This window comes from Trachemys scripta, chromosome 3, assembly GCF_013100865.1.
Source record: "Trachemys scripta elegans isolate TJP31775 chromosome 3, CAS_Tse_1.0, whole genome shotgun sequence".
NCBI classification, from domain to species: domain Eukaryota; kingdom Metazoa; phylum Chordata; order Testudines; family Emydidae; genus Trachemys; species Trachemys scripta.
Genome location: NC_048300.1, coordinates 78,721,617 through 78,731,851, shown reverse-complemented (window position 1 = coordinate 78,731,851; position 10,235 = coordinate 78,721,617). Strand labels below are relative to the sequence as shown.

The 10,235-nt window shown below is 38.8% G+C and overlaps 1 protein-coding gene across 1 annotated transcript in view; it reads right to left on the bottom strand.

Moving 5' to 3' along the window:
- Positions 1-4,533: 4,533 nt before the first annotated feature.
- PSMB1 (proteasome 20S subunit beta 1) overlaps positions 4,534-10,235 on the bottom strand; it is a 7,529-nt gene continuing 1,827 nt past the window's right edge. Inside the window, exons 2-6 of the mRNA XM_034765164.1 lie at positions 8,962-9,069; positions 7,530-7,611; positions 6,801-6,930; positions 5,588-5,694; positions 4,534-4,830 (exon numbers count right to left, since the gene is read on the bottom strand). Coding sequence (XP_034621055.1) covers positions 4,645-4,830; positions 5,588-5,694; positions 6,801-6,930; positions 7,530-7,611; positions 8,962-9,069 — 613 coding nt within the window. The 3' untranslated portion in view covers positions 4,534-4,644. The remainder of the gene's footprint in view (positions 4,831-5,587; positions 5,695-6,800; positions 6,931-7,529; positions 7,612-8,961; positions 9,070-10,235) is intronic.

Genomic DNA, 10,235 nt, shown 5'->3' with positions numbered 1-10,235 from the left:
TGTTACAAAGCTAGGATCCATCCAGCCCCAAATCATCAGTGCTCACTAAACTTTAAGTGAATCTTCAATAATTTATGGTTTAATGTGAAAATTACACAACTCACTATTGCATATGGATTAATATGAAACCACATAATGCTCAGCTGCTTCAACTGAATTGCACTTGGGTATTGGAGTTTGAACTTGAAACTCAGGAGGTTCAAAAAACGACACTAATCATTGGTTCAAAACCCTGCAAACAAATTGTTACAGCTCTGTCCTAGCCAGCTGCATACATCAAAAATTATTGCAGTAACTTTAAATATGTATCAAATCCTTTCAGATGACTTTATCAGAATTAACTTGCTTTATCAAAAGCTAAAAAACCATATGTTTCAATGAATAAATAGTTGAAAGAATGTTTCTAATTCTGTGTCCATTTCCCTCCCCCCACCCCCAACACACATTTGGTTGTGGTAACATCAAGTGACCTCAGATCTCTACTATATTAGTCAGGTTGGTTGTCCTCCAGCCATAATATCCATGGATGTGAAATCTCTGCTTCTTACAAGGAACAAGAGTGGCACCCAGTGGTCAAGTGTTTTAATGAACGCCTTGAAAGATCACCGTATTAGTCAGACTTTGCCATTCACTAGACTTAAATATAGCGTGGCTGTGTAACAATTGTGGATGGGGGACTAGCCCAACATTCAGACTGACTTGAAGAGGCTGATAATGGGAATGGGTAAAACGAGTTACAACAAACGGGAGTGAGTAAACATCAAGAGCAGGCAGACTGGGAGAACCAAGGTGTTTTTCTCTGTAGGATAGAGATGTGCTGGCAACTGTGTAAACTGGGCAGAGCATAGCAATGGGAGGAAATGAGACTGGCTAGATATAGGCACCACCAAGAGAGAGGGCAGAAAGCAGAGAAGTGTCATTGCTTTAGTGTTATTACTTTGGGTGTCTGTCTACCATTAATGGAATAGTCACAGTGATTTGAAGGCTATGAGAAGAAACAACCCGATACAAACTAATTAAAACTTAAATCCTTAAGGCACTCACTTCAAAATCATTAATTTTGTATAAAAATGGCCATGTCAGAGAAAGGAAAGTCAGGCTCTAGCTTAATGGGATGTAGTTTTCTGTAGGAATGTGATATAGTACCATGTATTCTTTTTTACACTGTCCTTTCCCACCTGTATTGGACTGTCTAGTACTTCACAAAAAAGCCAAAAGAATTGGCAGGGGGGACGGGGGAGAGGTGATGTGACAATCTGATCCTAGTAGTGCTAGTCTCACTTCAGTTGGGGAAAGTACAGCTAATACTCAGTCCTGCTACATTTGGCAAGAAACCTCCATTTTTAATTTAGAGGTAGGACATGGTCTCAGCATATCTGAGTAAAATCACAGGCCATGGCCTGGAAAAGCTGTTTGCAAAGGCACAAGTTTTCATGTTAAGCTAGTCTGAAATTACTGCTTTACTGACTCATACAATTCAGGTCTGCTATTGTTTACCTAAGACCTAGCAGCAGGTAAATGAAGAAACATTTATGTCTGAAATGAAATGCTTCAGTCCAAACTACTGCACTGAATGTGTTAATGTAAAAAGTGTATGGATTGTGAAAGCATCCAAGAACATATAGTACACAGGGCTATATTTTGCCATTGAATATGCAACCTTCCACTGGAGGACAGAAGATTGAATTGCTCAGCCTTCAAACCAAATCATACAATTCCAGCTAAGGTTTTTGTCCCAGTAGTCATTCCCAGGGGCTTTCACTTTGCTTGAAAGTATTAGTGAGACCACATCTGTGTCTTGCACTGCTGATTCATGGAGTCAGGAATGCAACAATCCTTCCTTAGCCTACATCCATACTTGGAGCTAGGGGTGTGATTCCTAGCTCATTAAGACATACGCTAGCTCAATGAGAGCTAAAAATGGTAGCGTAGCTACCATAGCATGGACAGCAGCAAGTGGCAGCACAGGCTAACCACCCTGCGTATGTGCCCCCAGGGTCCAGGCAGGTTTGTACTCAGGGCAGCTAGCCTGGGCCATTGTTGCCCATGGCTTATTTAGCTAGCGTGAGTATGTCTCTGGAAGCTGGGAATCACAGCCCTAGATCCAAGTGCAGATGCAGTCTTGGTTTCAATGTGTATACTGGATTGACCACAGCAGAGAAGTTATAACATGAAAGACACTCTGCTGTAAACAAAATTATTGCAATCTTAAATGCTTTTCTGAAAAGACTGAAAAACTGGCGAGTGAGCTCCCAAGTGGGTAAACGTTTACAACTAACCCTTTTTTTTTTTTTTTTTTTTTTTTTTTTAACATTGCACTAGCTTTCACAGTACTACTCAAACACTCTGTATTTACTAAATGTTATAGTTAGTGTGAGGAATCAAGCCTGGCACCTCACTCATTTAACCCATTAAGTTTTCACAAGGTGGAACTCAATTTATATGTTCAAACTTATTGAAAACAAGAACAGTGACCAGGACCACCACTGACTCCTGCATACTGGAATATTGATGAATTTATCTAGTGCAGTGGTTCTCAACCTTTCCAGACTACTGTACCCCTTTTTAGGAGTCTGATTTGTCTTGCATGCCCCAAGTTTCAACTCACTTAAAAACTACTTGCTTACAAAATCGGACATAAAAATACAAAGGTGGCACAGCACACTAGAACTGAAAAACTGCTTACTTTCTCATTTTGTCTGTATGAAATTTTAGTTTGTACTGACTTTGCTAGTGCTTTTTATGTAGCCTGCTGTAAAACTAGGCAAATGTCTAGATGAGTTGATGTACCCACCTGGGAGACCTATGTGTACCCCCAGGGGTATGCATACCCCTTGTTGAGAATTGCTGGTCTAGTGAAGCCACTTGATTGGAAAGACTAATGCTGATCAACCCTGTATCTCACTTGTGTATTCTTTGAAAATACATTTGGAAACCAAAGTTGCAGGTAAAACTTTTTTTTAATTATAGGATGCAGTAATTGCAATATTTATTATTGACCCAGACCAACATCCATAGAAGCCAACTGACAAATTCTTATGAACTAAAATTAGCTTTGCATTGGGTTGGGTTATCATAAGTGAGTTTGGAAATGAATAATCATTTTAAACGTGGACCAGCATCCAAAGAACTATAAAATGTTAACCCTAACAAGTGAGAAGATAATTCTTTGTTATATTTATGCTTTCTAGTTGATATAGAAATATTCTAAATTATACCTATCACTTATTAAATTAACAGAATTTACCTTAAAGCACTACTAAAATATCTGATTTTGTGACTACGGAAAGCCAAATCTTGAAAAATCCACTCACTCCTGATTCTTTTCCAGGCTAGTGCCATCAACATCTTTAGAAGCTAGTTTTTGTTTAAAATTTCCAGGCCCTACCAGTTGGGAAGAGAACCTTCCAAATTCTGCAGACAGGTGTATCTCCATATTATTATTATTATAACTGTCTCATAGAACTGGAAGGTCATCAAGTCCAGCCCCCTGCCTTCACTAGCAGGACCAAGTACTGATTTTGCCCCAGATCCCTAAGTGGCCTCTTCAAGGATTGAACTCACAACCCTGGGTTTAGCAGCCAATGTTCAAACCACTGAGCTATCCCTCCCCCCCAGTTGAAGTGCCTCTGCTGATGCTCAGAGCTTCCCAAGCTGCTGCAGAGTGAGAACACTAAACAGTCTTATCAGCTGCACTGATGCTATTCAGCAGGTAAGTCAGTTGCTCCTTGGGAAAGCTCTGAGCAGCAACAGGTGACAAATGGAGCTACTTCTGAGATAGGAGAATCCAAAAGTGAAGAGTTTAGGACATGTGTGTGGGTTGTGGAGACATTCTCAACACAGTAGTCACATGATATTGTGGAGGTGATTGGTGGGCTTCAGACTTTGGTCTAATTAGTCTGAGGCAGATGTGAAAGATGAGCCCCTGAGCAGGGTCCAAGGAAAACAGTGTTAGGAATCCCTGCACCTTTCTCTCTTTCCAAGCAGGAGGGAGAACTGGCTTCTCACCTCAATACTGGTTTCTGGCTAACAGGTTTACTTCTCTAGCTATCAGGTAAGATTTTCAAGCCCTGTATGGATGAGGATGGGCAGGAGAGATAAATGGCATAAATTAGAAGAGTAGCACAGATTTTGGAGAAAGAGCAAGTTATATGGACTACAGACCAAAGGGGGAACACTGAAACCAATCCAACAAAGAATGCCATGATAGAACAGAGGAGGAAGAAAGTGGATTGATAAGTTTTTTTTCATCCTGAGTAGTAGGCTTACTACTCTTACTAACAACTGCAAAGTTAGCTCACAAAGAGTAAAACTGGCAGCTGTAAACTGAAGGGTAATTCAATCTATCACATGCTGTCAGTCAAACATTTGATCTACTGTGCAGCATTCTTTCTGTTTTTTTCCATTTATCAAACCAAACCCATATCCCAACCAGTGAATGCATGGGTTGCACCAATTTCATCAGGAAACACAATCACTTTTCAAATCCCAGCAGTACTGTCTGAAGACAGCAAACATTCAACATTTTGATAGTTAACTTTTGTTAAATTCTTTTAATAAGACAAATGTCCCCACAATACAAGTAAATCAGACTGGTTACAACTTAGATTACATAATGCAGATTTAATTGACAAGTATTCTGAATTAGTCTTTCCGTAATTGAAGTGTCTCCTCCTTAATACCATCTTTTGTGACAATGGAGATCTTAAGTGCATCTCCAGTGTATACATCTCTCTCAGCTGCAGAAATAAAGACATCTTTAACTAGTTGCATAGCCTTTTCCAGGGACAAAGGTACATGCTCCACATTTTGCATATTCTTGAAGCCAACCTAGGAAAGAAAGTGACATTGGATTACTTTTTGTTTCACGGGTTTTTAAAAGTTCAAGTAAAGAGAAATTGTAAAATTAGTTTAGTCAGACATCAGAATTGCCAGGCTTAAGTGTGAACAGAAATTCTAAAACAGATCTCTTCTGAACACCCAAACACTTGCAAAGGGATTTGGTTCAACACTTTAAACTTTGATGTAAGGCTGCTCAAAAGCTGGTGCATAAAGGGGTGTGTGCGCGCACGCACTAGTAATTCTATTATACCTACTGAGTAGAGAGAGCAGGAAATTGAGCTCAGGATAAGGCAAGCATATTTTTTCTCATCTCTAACTAATATAGAGTAGTTTTATAAAAACCACAATGAACATTCAAACCAAACCAGTTCGTACAGAGGCTTCCCATTCTAGCACTGCTCAAGAGAACTACCACACTCACAGCATTATTGGATGATCCAGCATATAGGACACAAATCTGTTTACACATTGCTTTGCAGTCCTCTAAGAACATTAAGAATTTGTTCACACTTGTGCATTCAAGTTTCTAAAGGTTGTCCAAGACTTTCACTTTGTTACATTTACCCTTAACAGAAACAGTGCATGGAAAGAACCACAATTCCACAGCCTAACTATGTTACAGCCCTATTACATAGGAGCCATGATAAAATCGTTCGGAAGGAATGACACACAGGTTACCGAGAGGCAAAATAAATATTTTTTGACCCCAAAAAAAAAAAAAAAAAAAAAATCAAGACTACTTTACCTGGTTGTCAAGTAGGGGCTGTAGCATGGCACTTGCTGAACCACCAGCTTTGAAGGCATCTCTCTGGTATGAACCTACTGGGTCAAAGCTATACACTGCTCCCTTCCCTTGAAAAGAAAAATGTTTATATTAAATCTACATGCCAGAAAGTTATTTTCTTAATGATATACAAGATCTACTGCAAAAACACTACATATACTAGTTTCCAAGCCATCCTGAGACAAGATTAATAACTTGACCTCTGAAGAAAAAGTTATTAGATGTTTGAGGATAAAGACCATCTTGGATTCTTGGTCAAAGCCATAGAATAGAGGATCCTAATGATATTGTGGCTGGAGCTCAATTAAATAATTGGAAAAGCTTAAAAGCCAGAGATAAGAGCATGCTTCTAAGGTGCTAAAAGTGTCAGTTACCTTCCAAGTTTTATTAAACTGCTACTTTTGTATAATCCATATCTCCAAAGGTTTTGATTTGAAACACTGTATTTGTTAATTTCACAGGCCATTCTGAAAAGGAATATGCTGCTGGAACAGCCCTGCCTACCAATAATGATAAAGGATCTGAAGGTAAAGTTAGCATTAAGATGTGAGTTGGTAAAACATTTCATCACTAAAAATATTTCATCTTTAAACTAGATGTATATGCTTGGCCCCCAATACAGGCAAAGTCCTGTGAACAGTGACAATCCATGCCATTGGCATTCCAGTGTTCTGCACTGTTGCTTTTCCAAATAGCCTGAAATACAAGCAGTGTATTCCAATCCACCTTAAAATATTAAACATGAAAAGACAGAAAGGTAGAAGTGTTTTTAGCAAAGATGTTATGTTATTTCAGCTGTTTATAAGTCATTTGAAAAAGTAGGATTTAGCCATCTTTAGATTTTGGAGTTCATACACACTCAGACTCTTCAGAGATTGACAGCAGTTATATATCAAGATGTTGGTGAAAACTATAAGATTGGTCATATAAACTATGCATTAGTTTACTACTAAAAGGGATTATAATACTTACCAAAACTAATTTTATAAAGTGCTTTGAGATCCTCAAAAAAAAAATTGTAAGTGAAGAGCAACATTATTTCACATAAGAGAAGCAAGCATACAAGCTTCTTCAAACTGCACCACCAGTCTGCTTCAGCTGAAATGATTGCCCTTCACCTGCAGAAATCAGCCGCCTCTCCCTTTGCTCTCCACAAGCACGTCTAAGTCTTTACCTTCTTCATCGAGCCCACCAATGATGTTGTAAACGTAGTACGGAAAGAAGCGCCGAGAATACAGGATTGTAGACAGCATCGCTGCAATAGCCCCAGTAGTCATGGTCTTGTTATTGGAATGCTTGTACATCTGCAAGCACACAAAAAGGTGGGTTAAACAGTAATATCAGAATAGTAAGTGGACATAACCACTGTTTTTATAACAAGTAAATTTCAAACTAGAAGAAAAGAGTGCATAGCAGGAGTATAATTCAAATACATTTAATGATTAAGAAAATTCAATTAGTAATCTAAAAACAAACTATCGTGTTTAAATGTGTGTGTACATATTGGTTTCTTAAAGTAGTTTAGGCACAAAATGTAGGTTTCATACAGAAGTTTTTATAAAACAGATGTCATCTGGTCACCAACACTAAAATATTAAAATTGTTTTGTTTTTTTTTAAAAAATATGCCTTTACTCTTCACAATTTGTGTGTCCTAACTGCCTTTGCATTTTACTCAGTTTGGACAGTAAATACATATAAGTATTTCTAGTTCTTTCACTAACAGTGCTACAATGTTTGGGGTATAAACACTTTAGGGGAATGTTTGAAACAAAACAGCTACCTGTACTTTGTTACATTTTTATTTCAGTTCCTTCACCTGGTCTAATTATTACTCTCTTCTCTAATATTTTAATAAGGGTTTATTACTTTCATTTATACATACAAATATCAAATTTAGCTACCTTTAGTCTTGCTTCAATAATTTTAGTCAGTGTAAGGCAATCTCCATGAAAACCACTGCATCCAATGACTGTTTGATCTGTTCTGTAAAATGCAAAATTTGATAATATTTCAGTGCTATCAACTACACCAGTTTCTTACATTGACAAACAACACTACAAAAGTACAGAATGTATTCTTAGCATTTTTTAACGCAATGCATCAGCGGGTAACAATGATCAGCTAACTCTCTATAGACTATCAGCAAGTGATTTGCAAATCAATATGGCTCTCTATTCCAGTTTGGGAACCACTAGCAGTTAAGTGCAAGACTGTGAGAAAGGAGAAATAGATTCTATTCCCAGTCCTGTCAGCTAATTTTGTAATACCATGGATATGTGATTTAACCTCTGTGCCTCAAACTGCCAATCTAAGATTGGAACAACAGGATTTACACACCTTACAGGGCTATTGAGAGGTTTAATTAACATTTTATAAAGTGGCTTGAGATCACTGATTGAAAGAGCTATAGAAATGCAAATCAACATATTAAACTTTTATATAAAAGAGGGTCAATAGTTATTTCAAGCCTAACTATTTACAAATTATACCATCTAAAAATTGACAATCTATTTTATTCAAAGCTGTTAAGTGTTTAACTTTAACAACCTAAAGTGAAAGCTTTTTCTCTTACTACAAGACTACATCAATGATCAGCAGCCACCATATTTCAGCAGACCGAGATGGTACCAAGGTAACTCACCTCTGGACACTACCAAGAAGTTACTGATATGCTAAGGGGTTAGCCAGGAGAAACCTGAACTCATGTGAACTGTCAAAGAAGACAGAGGATTTGCATCTGTAGCTGGTTGCAGTTTGGAGTGTAAGTGAGGCATTTGCCACATTTAAAAGCATATAATGATAAACTTTTTAAAGGGGACACTATCCAGGTACACTGAAGGAAATATAGGAGAAATGTGAAAGAAGATTGATAAAGGAATTGCTGACAGATTAACTGCTGATTTCTGCTAGGGAGCTCTTTGAAGTGCCACATGGTCTACTGAAATAATAATGGACTATTGACATTCCTGATATACAGCCACCAAAGGAAACACTTTGGCACCCCAACTACTGGGTGTCAGGAACAGGCAAAGCTATTCACAACAGCAACTCTAAATGCTGCTACAATTAGCTACACACTCTTATGGGTGCCTATCAAAAAAAGCAGATCTACTTACCTTGTGTTTAGGAAATCAAAAACATCAGGTGTCAGTGAAATTCAAGCAGCAAAACACAAACTAAGAAACTTGATCTCATTTACAGCATCACAACAGAGCCCAAATTAAACCCTTACAAATTTGCTTCCTGTCTTACTGGAACTTATTCTGGGACAGCAAATGAAAATTCTGGTCATTCAATCTCCCCAAGATGCCATACTACAAGATTAAAACTTACAGTTTATAGCATTTTGGACTGTCCCGGCTGTGAATTGCATAACCTTCACTCAGTCGCGTGTCTGAGGCAACAATAGAAAAGTCTTCTCCAGCAATTGCCAACACCGTCCTTAAAGAAAACAAAGACTAATGTATAATCATGATTTCTAACAAATACTCACTGAGGTGATAGGGAAATGTAACTAGTGCATGGTTCTCAAACTGATTTGAGAAGCTTTGTCACAACAATGGAGCGTCTTTCAGTCTTTAAGCAATTATGCTTCCAACTAGATGTCATACTGTCCAGGACTCAAGATTTCCAGAAGGTTTTTTTGAAAAAGATAAAAAAATGCATTCATTCACCGTAAGTGGCTGCTTCATGTCTATATACTTTGGGTGGTGGTGGGGGTTATCTGTAAATTCAGTCACAATCAAATTTATAGACAACACGGAGAAGGGCAGCACACAAGTAGGATGGCAAAAACTTTATAGGGACCTGTGCAAAGAGGCTGAGGATGAGTGGAGTATCGATCCTAATAAACCTGATGAGGTTCAACAAGGACAAGTGCCGAGTCCTGCACTTAGGACGGAAGAATCCCATTCACTGTTACAGACTAGGGACTGAATGGCTAGGAAGCAGTTCTCCAGAAAAGGACCTAGGGGTTACAGTGGACGAGAAGCTGGATATGAGTCAACAGTGTGCCCTTGTTGCCAAGAAGGCTAACAGCATTTTGGACTGTATAAGTAGGGGCATTGCCAGCAGATTGAGGGATATGATCATTCCCCTCTATTCGACATCAGTGAGGCCTCATCTGGAGTAGTGTGTCCAGTTTTGGGCCCCACACTACAAGGAGGATGGGGAAAATTGGAAAGAGTCCAGCGGAGGGCAACAAAAATGATTAGGGGGCTGGAGCACATGACTTATGAGGAGAGGTTGAGGGAACTGGGATTGTTTAGTCTGCAGAAGAGAAGAATGAGAGGGGATTTGATAGCTGCTTTCAACTACCTGAAAGGGGGTTCCAAAGAGGATGGATCTAGACTGTTCTCTGTGGTACCAAATGATAGAACAAGGAGTAATGGTCTCAAGTTGCAGTGGGGGAGGTTTAGGTTGGATATTAGGAAAATCTTTTTCACTAGGAGGGTGGTGAAGCACTGGAATGTGTTACCTAGGGAGGTGGTGGAATCTCCTTCCTTAGAGGTTTTTAAGGTCAGGCTTGACAAAGCCCTGGCTGGGATGATTTAGTTGGGAATTGGTCCTGCTTTGAGCAGGGGGTTGGACTAGATGACCTCCTGAGG